The following is a 22412-nucleotide window of genomic DNA, read 5'->3' on the forward strand; positions in this document are numbered from 1 at the left end:
GCCAGTCATGAGAGCGTGGTTGGTCCGTGCCTAGCTGACTTCAGACTGAGCTGCAGTAGCATCTTCAAATGTCCGGATTGTTTGCTATTTTTGAGCGAATTCAAAGGCACAACTTTTGATGAGTCTCAGCTGTCCCGGTGACGACGGTGGAAGGCTTCTGATGAGTCAGAGAAGAAAGTGGTCCGTGCGCTAAATCACACGTCTGCTCTTAAAACACCACTTAACCAAAGCTGAGGCGACCGAACACCAGGCGATTTACGCCGGCGAAAATAAACTAATCCACCGAGATTGAAAAAAAAAAACGTTATGTCCCGATTATTGTGCCAGGGTGGCATCGTGTGGATTTTTATAGCCGTGACTCATTTGAAGAGACCGACACGCGCACACACACTCATCAGTCTAAAGCAGGATTTGGGAGACTTGAGGGCAGCTCTCATCTCGGGAGCTTAGTGACACAATTGAGACATGCCTACACACAGAGACACACACAGACAGGAGTGCATGCTGGAAGCCCATTATCCTCCACACTCAGCCGGATGCCAGCGATCGTGTTGGTGCTGATCAAGCCAGCGATAAATAATGATCCAACTTCCAAACTGACTGTCGAACCTGCAGCAGCAGACTACAGCTCACTGACCCCAGAGCCAGTTTCTTTCTTCCTTTCAACGCAGACCAAGCTGATCCTTGTGGACGGTTCTACACTAAAGACCTAAGTTTGCTGGTCAAACATGTCGCTTACACATAAGCAGAGGGTATCTGTGTGAAATTGTGGAAGTATGACGTCAACTTTTTCTGTTCACATGCTGTCGTGTGCACACTTATTATTACTTTAATATCCACTGTCCACTACAGCGGTGTTGTTTCTACACTAAATCTTGAAGTCAGTAGTCAGTAGAGCTGGTGGTACGGCTGACCCCGAACAGCCAAGGCCCTCAGTAGGCAGACCCCAGAACACATCCAGGCCACCAACATATCATCAACCTTGTTGGTAAACAGATTGTTTATGAGCCACTTGGTGTTCAGAACCTCTGCTGCAGGGAGCAATGGTACCTCACACGCTGTCACAACACGTGATACTGCGGTGGACACAATGGATGTGGAAATGAGGAAAACAACTGCAGGTAAGAAGACAGTGCTGTGGTGGAGAAACGCCCCTGTGTGTACCATAGCACTGCACTAAACTCTTCTTCACCTCTCAGTTCCTCAGTGACAAATCAAACAAACCTTTGTAGCTACACGACACAGGCTTTGATGGGCGACTCTTTTTCCTCTGCCCATCCGGGGTTGCAGAGGACGCAGCTAAGACAAAGAAGCCCAGACTTGACAGAAACCAGTGCTTCTGGCAGAGGAATTCCTGGGACACCTGAGCAAGATCATCTCTCCAGCCTAGGACTGACCCTGGGCCTTCTTCTTGGTTTGAGTCTCTCCTGACTAACTCCGCCACCCTGGACAGTACGTCACAGAATCAACAGGTTCAGAGGTCACGACAAAGAACAGCCAATCAGATGTGCGCTGACTTCATGAAGGATGACTGACTCCTGATCCACGGAAACGTCCTGTGACCCCTCTACCAAACAGTCGTCTCTGCTACAGTCAGTGGCCAGCTCGACCCTTGACCCAAACATCACCAACTGAACCTGCGTTTCCAGTTGGAAGCCCATCCATGTCTGCACTCGAGGTGAACCATTTCGTTTAATGGGATTCTTGGAGGGTTCTGTTAAGTCGTCCATGAAAAGCGCCCGTGTGGAGACAGCTTAAATGAACACAACAAGCTGGCATCCCAGAGTGAAAACAACACACACTGGAGCGCACGTGGAGGATAACACAGCCTGTGCTGCACAAAGAACATTCGTTATTCGCGCTCAAAGCTCTTCGGAGCAATCCCAAGATTCCAGAGAGTTCAGTGTGTGTGTGTGAGAGAGTGTGTGTGTGTGTGAGTCTGGAGCCAAGCCAGGAGTTTTCTCCATTAAAGCTATTCATCCTCTCTGGCAACCAACACAGCGGCTCACATCCAGCTCCGACCTGGTCAATAGTGTGGTCTTGTGTCTCCCAAACCCACGCACACAGGTACACACAAGCAGCAGACACAGACAAGATTCGATCTCCTCACAAGCTTCTTCACCTCAAACACGCACAACAAGAATCAATTCTGTGTCAGGGAGCATCATATCTGCCCTTGAGTTACTCAACACATCCTCATTGTGAGAGAAGGAAGCAATGAAGGCGCTGCCGTGGCGGAGGAGTAGAGAGAGAGAGTGTGTGTGTGTGTGTGTGTGTGTGTGTGTGTGTGTGTGTGTGTTCTGCAGCTGGCGGCAGATTAGGAGAATCAACAGGTCACACAAAAATATCCCAAAGATTTTGAACTGTGTCCTTCCATCGCACGGAAACTGAAAATAGTGTTTTACAAATGTACTGCTGCGTTACAGGACTAGCATTACCTGTGGACCCGGACAGCGCTCCATAAATGGAAGCATGGACAGAAATAAAAGGAAAATACACAAATTCCTCATTTGGTGCTCCAGACTGTTCTTAATCACTGATGCTAAAGTGGCGGGTCGCGGCCCAAAAGTGGGTCACAGGGCCATTTCAGTGGGTTATGGCACTTTTCCAGGAAAAAAGGTTTTTATTTTGACATTTGTAAGGCACAGAGCTGACACGCTGTAATACAAGACCAAGTCTGCAGGGACGTTATTCCTATCATACAACTTGGGTCACGGCTTGTCATTAATGGACCAGCTCAGTTTTACAATCCACACCACAACTGACACCCTTCATTCAACGATTTCCCCCAGAATCTGCTGCGTGTTCTTCACCAGAAGGGCCAGAATGTGGGAGTTTGTTTTCTTCGGTTCAGGGTGAATTGCGTATTTCCAATCCTCGTGGGCCAGGCTGGCTATTTTGAAAGCAACACCCCACCGGTGCCGCCTCTTCCTAGCTGAGTCACTGATCAAACTCCAACAAGCTTCTGTCCACTGATGAAGACAGCGTCAATAAAAAACTAATCTCTTTATGACACATCAAACCCGGCGCACTGACGGGAACAAACCTGGAATAGAAGCACATCACCTCAGGACTAACCAAGTCCAGAGCTTGCGCAAACAAGCACACAATCAAAGTGCCGAGCTGTGCAGGGTCAAATCCCCAAAACGGCCAGGGCATGATGGTACTTACTCTTCGCTAATCCTGCGCTTTTAACCATCATTATCCAAATGTACATCAGCCAATACTGCAAGTGGATTCACCCGATCAACAGCACTAAATCCAGTTTGTCTCTCAGCCCAGAGACATTCAAGTGATCCTTACATCAGGAAATCTGCATTTTCTTTCACTTGTTCCTTTAATAGGGCTGCGGCAAGCGGTAGATTCATTCAGCCGAAGGGTTAAAGGCAGGGGAGACCCTGGACAGCTCACCAGCCCACAGTCCAATGGACAGACAGTTCAGAGTCATTCTTCAGATGTCAGCAGAGTCAGAGATGAAGATACTGAGGTGTTACAGTAATGGGAGTGACTCAAAAGGCTGAGATCAGTGATGAGTTTATCAGGGGGACAAGTGGAGACAAAGTTGGGGAGGACAGATGTTTGTAGAGAGGAGAGACAGAGTTGTAGAAAGGGTGTGAGAAGTGGAAGTACTGGAAACAGAAGACAACCAGTCAGGTTCATGCAACCTTTCATGCAAGTGTCTGCCAGCTTTATATTAGGAACAACTGTGAATACAGGAAGAAATGGGAAGCTCTAAAAATGTTTGTCACATTCCAGGTTCTCCAGCAGAGAGACCACCTCAATAACACTGCGAGGGAGTGTGGACGAGCGAATCAACCGCCGGACACTGAGATAAAGGGAGGGGAGCGAGTGAAAGAGGACGGACGGGGAACTCATGGTCACGAGCAGCCTTCCCACTGGAACATGGAAGCTGTGTGGACTGGAGTCGACGGCACCTTCTCTGCATGGGCGTGGACCGACAACGTGGACCACGCTGATGGACCAGAAAATCCAGGTAAACGCTGGAATGTGGACAGACAAGTGTAACTCACCATAAATCAGAGTATGGCCACATGAATCACAGCGCACATGCATGAACCTTCAGCTCCACCAGCAGCTTTCCTGGCCCGGGTGGCGGCCATGTTGGCTAATGAGCCCACAACAAGGGATAATGACACGGTCGAGTGAAGATCAGTCGGTCACAGTGGTTAACTGCAGTAATCTGTGTTTAATCCATAAATCTGGTCTGGTGTCACTGGGTTCTCTGGTGACAGGCCGCCCAGAGGAGCAGAAGCCCACGCAGGGGACCTTAGTTTAACGGTACCTGTGAGCTGACATACTGCTCTTGTAGAAATGAGGGGAGGGACGCACCGGAATTCACAACGGACGAGTGTGTAACGTGTGTCTTGAACGTGACCCGAACAGGTGCCACTGGAGCAGATTATGATGAGCAGCAAGTCACCTGGGTAGAAAGGGCACAGCCAGGTCTTTTTCACGCCAGTAAAGTAGTAAGAGTGATTCAGGTCTGTGATGAGGTCACGACTGACCCCTGGGTCAACAGAGGGCAGGACGAAGACAATCGGATCAGGGAGAGTGTCTTCAACGACTCAGCTGCCTCTCGGAGCAGAGAACAACCAGGCTTCCATCATTAATCCCACACCGTCTTGAATGGCCCCTGGCTTCGGTGTGGCACTCGAATCATCCCATTCGATTCATAATGTGGATGATGACATGAATGTTGGAATGGCTTCGTGTCCTGATGCATTTTTAACGAAAGTGTCGGAGGGGTGACAGAGACAGGGAGTCAGTCCTGTTTTAAAGCATCCTGAAAGCACTTCAGGCCAAAAAGGCTGCCACGGTGAATCAGTCGCTCGCTCCTCCGCTGCCGCGCCAAAATAACAAAACAACATGGAAACTTCTTTCACAGGAACAGCATCCTCCTCGAACATCGATAGTTAATGCCCCTCATGCCCTCGTGTCACGCTCGCAGCAACACAAGCTCATGCGGAGAGTTTCGTGACAAATGGCTCACACTTTTCGTAAGACAGCACCTGACCTGCTGCCACTAATGTTCTCAGCCACCTCAGCGTCTCCAGTCACGAGGGACTGCGCCAGACACAAGCTCCAACTGAGTTCTGTAGCGAACCTTAACCCCCTTCTGAATCAGCCATTAACGGCATCAGAAGTGCAATGACGACAACAAGGCCGCAGGTTTGCTCTTCGTTTCATCATATTTCCAAGGTGTCAAGTGAGATCGTGACCTCACGACTAGGCACCGTGCCGCAGAGGGTCGCTTCAGATACACAGCACAGCTGGTGGAAACACTCTCATAGACTAGAGTTATCTGCTGCGATCTGCTGTTGAACAGCAGCTGCAAACACATCTGCGGTGCTAGCGCATAAACCTGGATGGGTGGCATCCGGAGGTCCGATAAGACCTGCCTGCTCCCGTCAGCCAAAGACCTGGGCTTCGTCCGTCTGATCCTCTGCACTAAAACAGGCTCTGGTGTCATGAATCGTTCAGATCCAAGCGATACCCACATGTTCATGTGGACAATCCTTTGTTACAGCTCCGATTTAGTACGCAGGTGGAAGGTCTCCATTCACCCCAAAACATTGTCACAAATTTCAACGTGTGTTATAGCCTCTTTCCTCCATGAAATAGTTAAATATAGGTCATGGTATCAAGGACTATCACTGCTGCCTCTTCAAACACCGAGAATGTGAAGTGACAGTGAGGTCACATGACTGCATATTCCAAGCCCATGTTTTATCCACCGCTTCTTTTCATGTGTTTTTTTATGATGCCCAAAAACTCTGACAGCATCCCGGCACCGCAGGAACAATCGCCGCTGGTCCGACTGGCTGGTGCGTGAGTCATCATGCTGCCCTGTAACCGCACAGCCAAGCAAAACGCATAACAAGAGCAGCGCGTGTATTAGAGTAAAGACACACACACACACACACACACACACACACACACACACACACACACACACACACACACACACACACACACACACACACACACACACACACACACACACACACACACACACACACACACACACACACAGGCAGCATAATCATGACAAGTAAAAGTCATTTAATCAGACAAACACAAGCGGAAGTACACACCAGCTGATCTAGTTTCACAGTGTGTGAGTGTGTGTGTGTGTGTGTGTGAGCGTGTGTGTGGAGCGGAGCACGAAGGGAAGTGCTACTCTTAAGCCCAAAAGGATTTTTCAATCATGAGCAGGGCAAAGATTATTTAAGGCCCGATGCTTGATCTGCAGCGAGTTGCAGATATGAAGAATTTGTCTCTGTTTCACATCAAATCCTTGGTGCTCACGTGACGGACACGGAGACGACTCAACACTGCTGCTGCTCCACTCGCTCGCTGCGTCTCCCTTGGACCACGTCATGGATGTTTAAGATGTATTCTAGCGGTCCTGCAGACAGTGTGTTACCACGTGTGTTAACAAGCGCAGACCAAACCACAGTGTGTCTGCGCATCAGCGAGTCGGCGACATGTCTGCTGGCTGGGTGATGATGTCACACCAGCGGGGAGGTCCTGTGATTCACTGTTTTACCTTTGGGCCCCCAACACAACTGAGTAGATGGGTCTGCGAGTGATCCTGAAACATAAACTAACCTTCCAATGGAGACGTTAGAATCATAAAAGTCAACTGGTTAAGCAGCTTTTCTCAGGAGCGGGAGTCACAGCTGAATGTCCAATTGTGTTTATCGTTTCATATGTGTGTTGACATTAGTGGCCACCAGGGGGCATCTTACTGTCAAAGCAACTCGTTAAGAATAAATCAGAAAACCAAAGTGACTCCAGCAAGCCTCAAACCAAACACAACAGGAAGTGACTCAGACATGTGACTCAGAAACAAAATTTAAATGACAAAAAGAGGACTACAAAAGATTCACAAAAAAAAGGTAAATGATAAATACGAAAAACAAAATCCCTAAATATCAAATTAGGATGTTATCGGATCAGAATTAGATCAAAATTCACTGATTCCAATGCCAGGGCGCATTTAGTCATTGTACATGAGATCATGAGAGAAGTCACTTTCATATTTGAGCAGTCTTCCTGCGTGTCTGCAGCGTTCACTGTGCCCTCCACAGTAGCTTCCCACCGGGGACGAGGCGTGGTGCAGCGTTTGGGTGCTTCAGGACAGAATGAGACGGGTCTCCAGCTAAATAATAATAATTTGACGATGCTCGATTCTCATGTTTTCATAAGCGTAATCCTGATAAAAATTTGATTAATTGACCAGCTCTAACTGGTGTAATACAGGTGTAGTAAACCAAGGCAAATAAGTCATTAAATAAAATAAAGTATGTTTATAACAAAATCCATTTGTTACAAACAAATAAAACCCTTGAAGACTGAAGAAAGACGAGAGGCCGCCACACAGCGAGGTGAAAGGTCAAAAGGCATGTTAAAATAACTACTCACTAAAACTAATATTGAGTCAAATGAGTCACTCCACAAGCACCAATATGTTTTCATTACTTTGCTCCTGCTGACCTCTCCAGGCTCTACATGAGCACCGGGCGGCCCAACTTGGCCCGCAGACCTCACAATGCTCATGCTCCTCACAGAGTGAGGAACTCCAGCACACGAGTGCGATCACAGCAGGAAACCCTCGTCATGCAGACTGACTCAGGAAGTGAGTGTGTTGTGTCTTCACCGCCTAATAACTTCACTCAGTCGCCCTCAGGGACTATACCACCCTCCCTCTCCCCCCCAGCTTTACAGCCGCGCACATCTGCACATCCGTCTGTATTTGTGAATGATGGGAACGTGTGTGTGAAAGTGAGCGGAGCAGGGTGGGTCGAGGACTCGCAGTTACCTCCCAGACACACTTTAATTGGGGACCGGCTGCACCTCCAGGCTTCATGAACAGAGAAGCAAACAGCGGCCAGAGAACTTGTGAGGTGAATGGCTTGGCGAAAGAGAAACTCGACATTTGGGTGGCGCAACACGTTTCCTCTACGAGATCCGGCCAACATGGCAGTGAAAACGTGACTGTTATAAAGATGACAACGAAGCTCACCGCGCTGCTAACAGGAACCTCCGCTAACAAACGACACTGTGTCAGTGGGGTAAAGAAAAGACAGGAAGCAGAACCATATCTGGGCTCCCGCTGCTGAACACAGCAGACTTAGGTACAAATTAAACAAAATGGTTTTCGCTGCTGGCTGGCACGAGCATGTTCAATCTCTCCCAGATTCACCACAGACAAATCTCCACTTGACCCAATGGAGGCCGTCCAGTGGCAGCATTACAGATGGATGGGGCTGGTGCAGGAGGCCTACTTTCTCCCGGGACTGAGGGGAGGGAGGGGGGAGGGGGCGGGTGGCACTGGCCCCGACTCCAGATGAGGAGTAATCAGGCATTTAAATCAGGTTTGGTGGCAGCAGAAACAAGATGTCAGGGTGTCATCAGTCAGTCGGAATACTGGAGAGGCTACACGCAGAAATTCAGGCCACTGGTTTTTGATTTGGGCGCAGAAGATTGAGGTTTTTGAAGTTGCATTGCACGTCCCATCCACCAGAACACCCCATAAAACGTTGTTCTGACTGGTCAATATCTTCAGTCACTGTCACTAACTCCGGACATGAGCACTGTTCCAGAACCTCCTGCCATCTACTTTCATTACTGTGAAGCCTTTCAAAACCCACCTCGCCACGCCCCCTTCCTTCCACACGCTTTTCACCGTTTCCACGATAGATAGCGCAGCAGAACGATCCCCCTACAAGGAGCCAGACGGCAAACCTGTAATGTTGTTCAGGATTCAGGGAGTCTTTTTAGGAAGGAAGACTTCTTCGATGAGACAATTGAGAGACGAAAACTTGACATGGGTCTTTGGAAGTGTCAACATAGACAAGACTTCATTGCGGCAAGGCGCAGTGTTCCAGAGGTCCAGACTTTGAATAGTCCCGGAAGTTGAGATCACAACAAGAGCTTTGAGAGAAAAAACGTTAGATTTCAAGAACAATACACTGACGGGTGAAGACCAGGACTTGCACCAAGACTGAATATTTTTGGGGTTCAAACAAAACTGATGATCTGGAGACATGGTCAACAACTCTTACTTTTGGATCCAAGTGTGAACTGAGAAATGACAGAGAGGCATCCAGGTCAGACGAGGCAGGAAGCGAATCATGGAGGTCCACAGAGAGCCTTCAAGTGAATCGTGTTCCATGTGTCTGGTCTTGAAAGGGTAAAGATGTTTAGAGGTCGTAACCAGGATAAGGCAGAGGCTTTAGGAGTCAAGGCCAAAAGCTTAAAGTCGACTGGTGCGCTGCAACAAGCTTTAAAACCCGAGCCTTCTCACCAGTCCATCACGAGACGTTCCAGGGCAAGGTCCAGATAACTGAAAGACCGAAGATAATAAGGGACGCACACCCTCCATCTCTGATAACGTCCCTCATCAGTTTGACACAACAAGGTCTGCAGGCTCTGTGCGTTTGGAAAAGTGCTGAGTAAAATTAGCGATGAACTGTGAGACACAAATCTGCTTTAGGCAGACAAAGTAGGTTTCCCAAAATAGAGCCGCATGTGCAGCGTAATACCTCCACCCCCCGCTCACATCAGCAAACGTGTCCATCACGAGCCCGCGTCCCGAGCCTGGCTGACATGCTGCACTCTGCCAAACAAGCGCTGCATACGTGAGTTTTCCCAGCCGGGCGCATGCAGGAGCGTTGCGTCACCGGGCAGAGACATGACACTTCAATTTTTTAAAGGACTCCTCTTACTGGGATCCTTGTGCTTCTAAAAATACCCCAGCCTGGGACCCTTTTCCTTTCTTTCCGGTGGGCTAAATAAAGTGCAGGAGCGGGAGCAGAGGAGGGATCCATCAGCGCCGGCCCCATCTCTTTAGGTGACCGTCACTGTTGGCTAACAACTTGGCCCCGTCATGAAGGAAGGAACACATTTCACAAGAACGCTGTCGACAGATGTGGACGGACATAATGGGGGTTGCGAAAGAGGAGGGGGGGATCGCGCTCGGTCACAGCTGCAACCTCGCCGGAGGACCGTGAGCCGACATCTAATGAAGGCTGCAATCAAGTTCACGCTAGCCTCCCACACCCAGCCAGGCCTCGATGATGACAGGGGCCAGGAAACCCTGAAAACGCAAGGCTGGATCTGCTCATGCTGGACCACGTGTCAGTGTCCAAAATCCAGGCCAGATGTTCCACATCATGAAGTTATAACACTGTAATTGGTCATTAAGAGAGGAAACAAACTTGGGAAGTGAAACATCTGATCGGGATCATTCTCAGGCAGGCCGTGATTATCGGATGTGTCTCCACCATCTTGTCATGATGTCATCAGATGGATGGCAAATCGCAGCGATTCAGATGGAGCTGTTCCTGGGACGGTGCTGGGACGATCGTTGACTGCCGCGTGGATCAGTCAGGGACCGATCCCATCTCTCGGGTGAAACAGGGAAGATGATGTGAGGGGAGAAAAGTCAGGGCCTCTGGGGTGTCGGTCTACAAACCATCTTCTTATAGACGATGGAGGAACCAAAGCCTGATCTGGCAGGAACGACCTGACTGTCAACTGAAGGAAGTCCAAGACTTCCCGTCTTTTCACACGAGTCATGGACCGACCAAGTGACCATCTAGAACACACATTCTAGACTTAAGAGCAAGGGAGTTGAGGGCGCCCGCATCGTCAACTTCAGGCTCTCGCATGACACGACCCAGCCTGAGTGCCGGTCTTCTCAGGAGGCACGGCAGTGCTCCATAACCTGTTATAAATCTGTTGCTCTCCATCAGTGGGTGCGCTAAGCTTGCGTTCACAAATGTACTCTCAAATCCGTAAATCAACGTCGGACAACCAGACAGAGAGGAGTCTGAGGAAAGCCCAGCCGGGACCTACAGAATGTGCACGTGGAGCAGACTTCAAAGGTGTTTGGATGGTCAGCAAATCTCAAAAACCACAGCTAAAGCCCTCTATACAGCTCATGCGATGCGTAGCGGGTCGGCGGGGGAAGAGGCGGGCATAATTCTCCCTGTCATCTGAGACAGCGCTCCTATATTAGACATGCTAAACCAGATCACTGCAGAACATTAAGCTTGACAGCACTGCTTTAATATTTGATGTGCTTTGCACCCGCCGCAAAAACCACCACAACACAGGATGGGGCGGCTTGTTCCCCAGCAAGCATTACATAAAAGTGGAGGAAAGGGCAGGAGGATGAGGCGCAGAGATGACGTCACTGAGACACGATAAAAGATGCAGAGGTTTACCACCGGGCCAGATGGAGCAGAGACTAGAGCAACTAGAGAGTAGAGCAACTAGACTAGGGCGCTGACCAGGTCACTTCCTTAACAGAGCAACGACGTTCAACCCTAGAGTCACATGACCCTGATAACCTCAGAACAATGTCGTGCACTGCAGGGCCGCCCAGCCTCAGTGCTTCATCAAGCCCCTGAACATCACCACTGGACCACTAGTGTTGGTTTGGACCCAAACAACACTGTCAGCGCACCAGTGGGGCCACGATCCAAACACGCTCGCTGGCCCCCTGACAACTGCCTGATCAGGAGGCAGACTACATTAAATTAAATAAATTAAAAATTAAAAATATCAAAAATGTCTATAGCTATTCATTAGTATTAATGATTTGAACAAATGATATTCGGGTCATAATTCCTGTTTCAATTGCTGTAGCCCAATAGCTGTGGCTAATAATCAGAAACATGGGCATTATCTTATCATTTCTGATTAATTTTCCATCTCACAACACATCTGCAGTTCATAATGGGCCTGCACGATAAATTGTAAAAAAAAAGACACGATTTCAATTCACTCCTGGTATGACAAATCTTTCCTTTGTGATTAACCGTCTCAGTTCCCACAATGCTCATGGCTTTAACCTCAGCCAATGACAAAGCGCCTTGTAGTCACATGTCTCACTCATGACGTGAACACGGCAGTGTTTTGACAGCCAGGTGACAGGATAGAAACGGACGGAATATGAAACATCTCACACATAACACATCATGGAGGTGGAGATGAATGTGATGATTTGGCTCTGTTATTTGCAGAACAATCCTGAAAGAAACATCATGATGACTGAAGTCATTCATATGTCTGACCCAAGGAACTCTAGTCGCGCGGTCCATCTGGACATATAAAGAGATGGACGGTGAAATGAAGATTTGGTTTGCAGACAGATTTACTTCTCATGACTAAAAGCCAGCATTTTTACTGTCACTTATAGCTTATAGGTGGAGATGTGAAGTCCAGTTTCTAAAGTATGATCACACACACAGGGTTAAAATGTCCAAACTTTTCATCATGTAACACAAGGAGCATCACAGGAGCCACACCTGAGCGGCCATCTGGTGCTACAGTCTGGTGCTCCCCCCCTCCCGGTCGGTCTTTGGAGGTTGTCACTTCCACTCACACATCTGCATGACAAACTAAATTTTTTAACCAAGCACCCAAACCATTCCAGGGCTCTGGACTCCAAGACCTGAGGCAAACGTGTGTTGTGAGGTGTGTACATCCAGTGAAACACACACACACTATCAGCATAACAGCTCAGAGAAGTCAAACATCCAGCAGGCTGAGCAGAACGGCACAAACGGAGCTGGCCTAGATATAATCAGGAAGTGTGTCACTTTCTGTTCCCTCTCATGTTAGCTGCACGCTGAAGATGCTAAATATGTGAGTCAGGTGGAGGATCTGCACAAGTGGCATGCTGAGGCGGAACTCCAGGAGGACTTGGACTCGCACCATCAGATGATGGTCATTTCAAGCCTGCTCTCAGAAGCTCCACACTGAGGGATGTCTGATGGTTCACATTGTGAACTGGTCTGAGGAATCATTGGAGCGGCCAGTTTTCACTTTTTCCTTTCCTCGACCTGCCTTCACCCTGCTCTGGTCACACCGTCCTCATGAACCTTCCTGGTTCTCACTCTGCTCTCCTTCATCTCCAACTCTGTCTCTCCCCTCTTCATCTGGCTGATGGTTTTATGGAGGATTCTTTTGAAGGCTGTCCCCCAGTGTCTCTTCATCTTCAAGTCCCACATTGCATCACAGAACTTTGACCAATGAAATGTGAAAACGCAACGAGAAGTGAGTCCAGTTTGAGTCTGCAAATCGTTTTGTTTAGACCTCAAGCCAAGTGGAGAAACGGCGTCTTCCAGGTGTCCAGCCTGAATGTAGGTTGTAACATTTCCACAGAAACCAGGGAGCAAAAAGCCTGATCAGGCCTCGCTAACTTTGTCTCCAAACTTCTCCACACGCCAAACTCAGGAACTAGGGTGTCAGTTTGACCAGGCAGAATGTAATGTCACAGCATTTTCCTCTCTACCACTGAATACTCTTCCACCACCATTTCAGAAGGGGCTCAGTGACCTTTGGGGGTCACGAGGCCTACACGCACAGATGATGATGCAGTCTGCTTCTAAGTAGGTTGAATTTCCACTCAATCGTTTCAACTCTCCCGGGCCGTATGAAATGACTTGGTGGACTGAATTTGGCACTCGGACCACAGGTTTTTAAACAGCAGCTCTGACCACAGTCCTACAAAAATTCCCTCTCTCTGATGTCATCAGACACGTGTCACGCTGGTTAATGGCCCTCCAGAATGATCAGTTCCGTCTGAGCAGTCCACAGTTCCAAACAGGTGGAGCTCCTGCCACATGATGTAAGGTGATATTCATTTTACGATTCTGGGCTCAAAGGTTCACATCAGAGGAAGCTGTTCAGGCGATGGTTAGATAAGAGATAAGTTCATCCACCACTGTGTTCTCCAGGAGAAAACGTGCAAAAGTGAGCGTGAGGAGGAGTAAGCTTCAAGCCATGGGCAGAAGCGGATCAGGATTTAGTGCAGAAGGTGCCGTGCTACTGGACCTGCAGAGGAAAGCAGGCCACCCCTGGACACACTGATGTCAAAATGATCACTTCATTCGACCACTTCACTGGTGAGGTCATCGCTTCCCAAAATACATAACATCTAATTATAGGCAGAACAATACGACATTGGCAGTGAAGTGTGTGACGTCCAGGTAGAGCCGGGCAGATAAAAAAAAAAAAAAAAAAGTGGAGGGTTGGGGGGGCTATTAATAGCTGCATCATGGGTTTCAATATTTCAGAAGATTACTCTTCTAAGCCACTTTACTGCCGAAATGTTCAACTCTTCCACTGTGGGACTGAAAGGTTGAATGCTGTCTCGTCCTGAGTCATAACAACTCTGTTGTGTTCGAACTCCAACCCGTAAAGGAGAGGCGACCATCGGCACGGGTACAGAGCAACGCCTCCTGACAGCACCTTTAGATCAGCAATACCAAGTTTTATACGGTGAAGCAGATTTAGCTGACATACACACTGGGTCTGTGGAAAACCTGAACCAGGAGAGGCTTCCATCCTAAACAACACAGTCAAGCGAGTCTTTGAACGCGAGTCACTCAAGAACTCAACTGTACCCGAGTTAGAAAAAGGTACCATACAGTTGAGTCAAAATAAATATCATTTCTAGTCAGAGTGTCATTAGTTCCTAAGCTTTTACAGTATTCACTGCAACGCTGTGACTTTACAAAGTACTAGCTTCAAAACTCAGATTCTCTATTCTCAGATTTGTTTCCACTCCCACTAACAGAATGTACTTGAGTACTTTATAAAGAAGGTGCAACAACAGTTCAGTACAGTCGCAGGTGTACTTTGTTCCTCTCCACCTCTGCAAGTACCCTGAGGTCCATGAGCTCACGAGACCCTCCTATGATGTGCGCAAGCTTGGACGACAGAAGTTGCTGAAAGGCAAATTAGATCTTAGGTCACTTTAGCTCAGTTGTTTTCTCAACTTAGCTGAGTGTCACAGAGTCTGTTTGTAACATTAGCCACCAAGCTACCCGGTGTGATGTGAAGGCTCAGGAGAAGGAGCAACCTCAATCAAAAACCATATCACCCAGCTCTAGTGGACAGCCATCCTGACATCGATGCGCTCGTCCGGACTGACGCCTGCTCACTGTAATGCCGCAGCTCTGTTACGAGTCTGAGTCACTGCAGTTTTAACAACCCTGACGCAAACCTTCAACTCACCTGAGTGTGCTCAGGTTATTCCTGGGGCTCTTGGTTTCAGCTGAAGAAGTAGGTCACAACTGCAGCCAATGTCATCAGCGCTACCCCAGCTACAGTGGACAGGTAGCCACTCCACCATGTTGCATGGTGAACTGGATGAGCCAGCTGTCACCAGCAGGGTCGGAGAGCTTCAGCAATGTGGAACTCAAGAGACGCAGAAGTGCACAACACTTGGAGACAACTGTGACATCAGAGCAACTGCTCTACAGGACTGTGATGGTCACTGACTCATGAGTCAGAGTCAGAGATGAAGATACTGGAGAAGGAGGAGAAGTTAGAGACAATGTTAGAGAGGACGGATGGTTAAAGGAGAGACAGAGTTGGACTAGGAAGGTTGGAGATGGAGGCCCACCATGAAGCTGTGACAGGGCCGTTACGGTTCATGAGTCGACTACTCTCGACGTCTTAGCACAACAGTAACAACTGAGGCTGTGGGACCATCGTGACCCAAAACAAGTACGGTGTGGGACCATTGCACAAACCACACATCAAAGAGATGCTAACATACCTTCCACGCCACATTTTCACCAATGAAAACTCAAAGGGTTTCAAATCAACATTATATCAGTGTTGCTAGATATTTATTTTTCTATTTACAGCAATACAATTAGACATGTTGCCGTGTTCATCAACCCGCCCGTGTCAAATGCTGACTCATCGACGAGCAAAACCGTTGTCAGTTGCAGCCCTGGATGTCAGTCCCCCTTTGACAGTTGGACACTGACCTGAGCCTCAAGCATCTTCGTGGTTCTCCACCGACACTCAACACCTCTCATGGGGCCGGATTTGGCCCTCGGGCCTCGAGTTTGACACACGTGGCAGAGAGGCTGATGAAGACAAGTGAAGGTAGTCTGACTGCTGTGACCGACTAGTAGTGAGTAAAACCAAAACAGAGCTCTCCGTGAGGCTGATGGAAGGCAAGACCACCATCAGTCTCACTCACGCTCCTGTTATGAGGTGTCACGTCACACCGCCTCACTCTTTCATCTCACACGATGACATCACACTACCGACGGGTTAGTTACCTGGAGCAAGTCCTTCCAAACCAGTGCGTCACGCGTGGACTCCGAGGGAAGTGAACGCACCACGGTGCTGCTTCTTAAAACGGACCCACATCGTAGAAATCCTACAAGTTTCACATCCACGCTGTCACGTCCACACCACGCTCCCCCCGAGGCACGAGGTCCACGCGGTTACTCCGTTACCCACGTCCCCAAACATCAAAGCAGGGACCGCAGGTGCCGCGGTTAGCAGCCGTAGCTGCGGCAGCCGAAGGTGCGCAGCTGACCCGGGCTGTTCGGGACCCAAAGCCAACCGTGCTGGTCCGTTCGAACCCGGAAGACGCCGTGTGATCCACAACACTCGCTCGCGTGTACTTTTTATCGCCACATCTTCCGTGACATTTCGCTGTAGCCGCGAAGCTGTGAGGAAGTGACAGGTCGAGCGAAGAGGAACCGAGCCGCTTACCTCGTTCATTAAAGATGGACTCGCTGACACTGGACTCCAGCTAGTTCCGCTCCGGCCCAGGTGGCGGGGACTCGTCTCAAGTGCTGTCAGTTGGCGCGGACTTCCTGAGTGACGGAGCAGCCGCGCGAGCTCAGCCCGCGACGGTTTGACAGGACGGTGTTCAACTTGACTGAAGGATGAACCCGGACTGTGATGTCATGATCCAGCCGAACTGCCGCTCTCTACACAAGTGCGACGCGCACACGCGTCCATTTAAACGTTCAATGAAAGGAATGTGGAAGTTGAAAGAGCAAGCGCACTTTTGAGTTCCTTTGTAGATTATTAAAGATGTAGCAAGTGACTCATCTCGGTTCGTATCGAAGAGCTCCCCGCTGAAAATTAAACGTGCGATGCTGACCTCTGCAGGAGGCATTTGGAACTGCAACAACAAGCGGCGAATCCTACCTTTCTCAGGTGAGAGCAGACGGACACCCTGGACAGCTCGACGGACCATCCATCACTGGCCACCAATTAACCTCTGTGCGTGTTTGAACCGCGGGAACGAACCAAAATGTGTCGATAGTTTTAAATGTCCATCATTTCATCATGACAAATTTGAATTTCCATTTATTTTTCTCTATTTTAGCCAAAATATTTTCTTCACTTTCTTTCGATGTAAGTTGTTATTATTCTCGATTCATCATGCCATCATTTGAAACACTAGGTGGAGACGACTACGTTTGAGCAACTTTTATACGTCAATTATTCTAAATAATGCGGGTGAATATTGCATTTATTTTACGGAACAATAATGTTGTTTGTTTTTGTGAATCGTGAGGTTTGGAATTAATCTATCGTCGAATTTCTCAACGCAACGAAAGACAAATAATCAGCGGAACCATTGCTCGGAACCAATACGTGTGACATCACGGATGTAAACAGAGTGGTACTTCCGGCAACCTAGCGGCGGTTCTGGGTACTGTACAGAGAGAGAGAGTGATTCTGTGTCGATAGAGGAGCAACCGGAGAAGGTCGACCCTCGTCTGATCACGTCTGACTTCAGACAAACACGATTTCGGTTTTATATCAGTAGATATATCGGATGGATCACGTGTTTATTCTCTGGAATTTCGACGTTTCAACTGCACTTAACACCGGAGCAAAAGTGCTGATGCCATGGTTTCATGAAATACCACGTGACTTTGATTTGAGCTCTGGTCATCCTCTTCATGTCTCCTCCATCACGAACCTCAATGGTCTTCATCTTCAACATCTTCCTTCCATCTACCTCCATCACGACTCTCGCTGTTGTCTCCCTCCTTGTTTAGCTCTGTCTCTCCTCTCCACAAACCATCTCTCCTCCCTAACTATGACTCCAAACCTCTCCTCATGTCCCTCTGATAGCCTCATCTCTGGTCTGTTCCCAATGACACACTTTCTATGTCATCTCTAACACTCCTGACTGTGACTCCTGAGTCTCTAACTTTACTGCAGTGGCCTCTACCGTCCTGATCTGTACTCTCCTCCTCACCTCCGCCCTTCACTCTGAATGACTGATCCCAAGGGCTTCTACCGTCACTCTATCTATTGTGTACTTTCACTCTGGTTCATAGTGACCTGTCATCGGCAGACGGTCCTCCCTGAACAAGACATCTTACCTCGAAACCCTCCCTCACTCCTACTGCTCACCACACCGCTGTCTCCCTGTCCTCTTGTGCTGTCTGCACCACTCTCACCTGACTTTCTTTAGATAGTCCCGTCAGACCACTGTCTCTGTACATCTCTGTCTGTCTGTGGCGTTGATTCTCCCGGGTCTCTTAGCCAGATCTAAACCACAGGAAATGCTTGCTACAGCTCAGAGGACTCCTTTTGATCTTACAAATGGGGACCCTCAAAGGTCACTGCTCACCCACCTTGCGTCAGCTCATTATGCCTATTTCAACTTCCTGTTTCACTTTCCCATATGTAACTCATGTCCATTGGTTGTAATTCCCAGTTTAATCATTACTTTTTCCTCAGCAGAGCTACAGGACTCCTGTGCTGTTCGAACCTGCCTTGAGAGATTCATGCAGTGATTTTCTCTTTCTTCCCGAATCGATCAGGAGCACCCTTCAGTGGACAACGGAGCTATTCTCACTTGTTTTGTCTATGTTCTTCAGCGTGAAGCTCTGGGCCTGGACCACACCTCCGTTCAGCATGATGGGATTTTTGGTGATTACCCTTGAAATTGCGTCAGTACTTTGTTTTGGTCTATTTGTTTGATGAGCTCACAAATAAATCCCTTCTCCTTTCCTTCAACATTGAAGCAAAATGTTTTGATCATTTTGTTTCGTTGCTTTTATTGAAGCAAATACAAATAAATCAATTAAGAGAGCAACAGGACTTGACAGGATGAGAAGACCCAGTACAGAAAGACATCTTGTTCATGTGATCAGATGAGGAAAATCATTTTATCATTGGAATAAAACCTGTTGCAGCATCAGACATCAGCATCTGGGCAACATCAAGTCACCCAAAGCTTTTTCATGCCTCCATCCTGAAGAACGTTATTGTTATTGTTGGCATCTGAAAAAAAAGAAGCTGAACCTGTGCCACACTGCCCCTCCCCAAAAAACATGACACTGACATCCTGTAAGAGTACTTACTGCTCCTGCGCACTAGACATACTCCCAGATGTGTGACTTTTCTCATGTCGCTTTAGATAACACGACGTAGTAAAGCTTTTGCTGCACACCAGGCAGGAGTAAGGTTTCTCACCTGTGTGTGTTCTTTTGTGATACTTTAAGCCACCAAGCTGACTAAAACACTTCCCACATTTGGAGCAGCTGAAAGGTTTTTCCCAGGTGTGAATTCTGACATGAGTCTTCAGAGTTTCACGCCGATTGAAACATTTACCACACTGGGAGCAGCTGAAAGGTTTTTCTCCTGTGTGTGTTTTCATGTGTGTCTTGAGATAGTCTCTCCGACTAAAATGTTTACCGCACTCTGAGCAGCTGAAAGGTTTTTCTCCTGTGTGTATTTTCATGTGAACTGTCAGATCCCCTCTCTGGTTAAAACATTTGCCGCACTGAGAGCAACTGAAGGGTTTTTCTCCAGTGTGAGTCCTCAGGTGAGTCTTCAGATACCCTCTCTGATTAAAGCTTTTATCACAGATAGCGCAGTAGAAGGGTTTCTCTCCCGTGTGAATCCTCATGTGCCTCTTCAGAGAGGATCTCAGGGTAAAACCTTTCCCACAAACTGCGCAGTTCAGTGGCTCGCCGTTGCAGGTATTTTTGTGCAGATTCAGCCCTTTCTTGGTGGACCAGCTTCTCCCACATCTAGAGCAGCTCAGGGATGTCTCATCGAACTTCAGCCTGTCGTCTGGATCGTCCACAGAGTTTGAACCTGGCTCAATGTTCACAACTGCCCTCCAGTCTTCGCTGTCATCCGTATCAGATCCAGAGGAGAGCAACCTCTGCTCAGCAAGTCGATCTGACTCACTGAAAAGTCCTGGTCCTTCACAGTAGTCACCATCAGCTTCTACTTTTATGTGCAGTGTTGAGCTGCTGGCTGGAGCTTCAAACTCGTCGTCTTCATTCTTCACTACAACAATGTTTAAGGGAAAGTTTGAGATATCTTCCTCCTCCTCTTCCTCTTTAATATGCAGAGGTTCTGGTTCCCCCAGGTCCAGACCAGACATCCACTTCTGCTGGTCAAGAGTTTCTTCTTTACTCACCTCGGTTCCTGTAGAGACACAAAGGTCAGTGAGCATTCATGTTTCTGGTGAGCTGTTCCACACACTGCTGCAAACATGTTGTAATGAATCTCTTCTCATACAAACAGAAGCTAATGGGGCCAACAGGCTGCACGACAGAAAGTGTCAGGACGGCAGGTCAACCTCACATGTGACTGGAACCTTACTTCAGTCAGCTGCCAGATAAACCAAAGTTTCAACTTCCGGATTCGTTTTTTTTATTACAACTTGCATCACTGCAATTCACTTCAATGCAAGCAGTAATGTTTGGAAGAACTTCACACTAGTTCAGTGAAGTCAAGAGAGAAGATTGACTGATTCAAAACTGAGCAGACGGGATCGTCCATTTCCTGCCTCTTGTATTCCTCAATAGACTGGCAGGTAGGTTGAGCTAATCTCAGCTACATGGAGCAGGAAGTGGGGGAGACTCTGAACTGGACACCAGGACACAGGACGATCATGTGCACACACACTGTTGACTCCCAGCAGAGCACGGCGAGAACATCAAAACTCCACACAGAAAGACACAGCATGCTGCCCAGGACTGACTTGGCAACCAGAAGTGAATAGAATAATTGAGGCTTCCTATGATCATGGAACCATGATAATCAACATCTCTTGCCCTGCTGTGCAGCCCTGTGTGTGTTTAGAGAAAATTGGACATAACTGAGCACCTCCTTTTTAAAAATGTGACCAAGGTCAGTGAGAGCTCAACACTCGGTGGGGGACGCTTGTATTATCTGTCGTTCAGAGTCGACGCGATCCTCTGTACAACAGCGGCATGGTTTTCAGCTCAGAACCTGCCAGGAGCAGACACTTAGGCAGCGTTCTCAGTAATAATAACAGTGACAGATGCTTGTTAGAGATGTTCAAAACCAGTGAGTTTGGAAGTGGAAAAGTGCATCAGAACGGTCGTGTGGTGGACAAACCAAGCGCCCCTCGTGTCATTCAACATGCTGAACCAAGCTCCGAAGAGACTGCAGGAAGAGCACTCAAGTATAGAAGCTTTATAATCAAAGGACTGACTTCTTCTCTGAAGACCCCCCTGAAAATTTGAGTAAAAATCTAGAAACCTGAAACCACAGCTGACCACAGCAGAAGCACAGACAGTTTCCAGCACAGGTGTCTGCGCTCTTCTCCAAAGCCTTTAAGAGTCAGGAACATCTGCTCCTACTCACTTGCTCGCCGCCTCAAACACTTGTATTCCCAAGGTACTGCTACTACTGCAGTATTTTATTTTGGAAATCATTTCAGATTTCCGCTCTGCCACCATTTTTAATATACCTATGACGGACAACTGAGAGTGTTAACATGATTCATAACTTTTTAGTTTTAAATTCGTTAGTTGTCTCCAGATTTCATCACAACAGCAAGAATACTAAAGATATGGAGAGACATTTTTAGTACATTTACAGATATCTATACATTTCACGCCCTTACCAGGCACCAGGGGTCTGTGATCCCACTGACACTGTTAAATTGATTTCCACTGAGCTACTATTTTGCAAAAAAAACAACAACAAAAAAAAATACTTTTTGTTTCCACGTTCCTAAAGAGAGCGAGTGGTACAACGCCTTTTCTGGCCCGTTTTTAGTCCCCGTCTGCCACCATCTCCACATATGCTTTTCCATACATCTGCATATGGGCCATCACTCTGGGACTCCACACAAACCTGACCCGAGAATCACCCGTGATGCCACACATGAGGGAGCAGGACAGAGTGTAGCATCATTAGCATTCAGTAGATTCAGTAGACGGTAAATTTGAACGAACCTCTGTTGTCTGACTGGACCACACCCAGAACCTTCCCCGAGTCTTCGGTCTCCTTTCGTTTCTCCATCACGAAAGAGACACCATAAACGCGTTTCGGAACGCGGCTTGGTTGCTTTAGAACCAAAGCTACTGTTCACGGACGCTCCTCAGGCTGTTTACTTCCGGTGGCGTCACAGTTTAACCTTCCGACTTCCTCTGAGGAGGAAAGGTAGTTCCGCCTTTTTCAGTTGAACAAACGTTACTTTCTGGAAACATATGTTTAGATTAGATATATAGGACTTCTTCAGCGGTAAAATTCATAAAATTCATTATTCGTTTCTAATTGATTTTTAACTTGCAATTTCGACGGGAAGCAACGTT

The 22412-nt window shown here is 48.0% G+C and overlaps 2 protein-coding genes across 5 annotated transcripts in view; both read right to left on the bottom strand.

Moving 5' to 3' along the window:
- The window catches only part of taok3a (TAO kinase 3a), a 52875-nt gene extending 36018 nt beyond the window's left edge, over positions 1–16857 (bottom strand). For 2 of the 4 annotated variants that reach the window (XM_053870677.1, XM_053870675.1), the window contains exon 1: positions 16567–16856. The gene's annotated coding sequence lies outside the window, so the exon portion shown is untranslated. Of the gene's footprint in view, positions 1–16124; positions 16483–16566 lie in introns of those variants that run through there. The other 2 variants (XM_053870680.1, XM_053870676.1) reach the window with 2 other exon arrangements.
- Positions 16858–18735: 1878 nt separating this feature from the next.
- Positions 18736–22215, bottom strand: LOC128762481 (gastrula zinc finger protein XlCGF8.2DB-like). The gene is made up of 2 exons (XM_053870787.1): positions 22053–22215; positions 18736–20268 (listed from the first exon to the last, which is right to left on the bottom strand). Exons 1-2 carry the CDS (start codon positions 22117–22119, stop codon positions 19187–19189), a joined length of 1149 nt encoding a protein of 382 aa, XP_053726762.1. The 5' UTR covers positions 22120–22215; the 3' UTR covers positions 18736–19186.
- Between the last annotated feature and the right edge of the window lie 197 nt (positions 22216–22412).

The sequence above is a fragment of the Synchiropus splendidus genome, chromosome 7 (genome assembly GCF_027744825.2).
Source record: "Synchiropus splendidus isolate RoL2022-P1 chromosome 7, RoL_Sspl_1.0, whole genome shotgun sequence".
NCBI classification, from domain to species: Eukaryota; Metazoa; Chordata; class Actinopteri; order Syngnathiformes; family Callionymidae; genus Synchiropus; species Synchiropus splendidus.

Coding starts and splice junctions, on each gene's coding strand:
- LOC128762481 (XM_053870787.1), bottom strand. CDS start 22,119: ATGGAGAAACGAAAGGAGACCGAAGACTCGGGGAAGGTTCTGGGTGTG. Junction 20,269..22,052: donor GGTCCAGTCAGACAACAGAG/GTTCGTTCAAAT, acceptor GTGTCTCTACAG/GAACCGAGGTGAGTAAAGAA.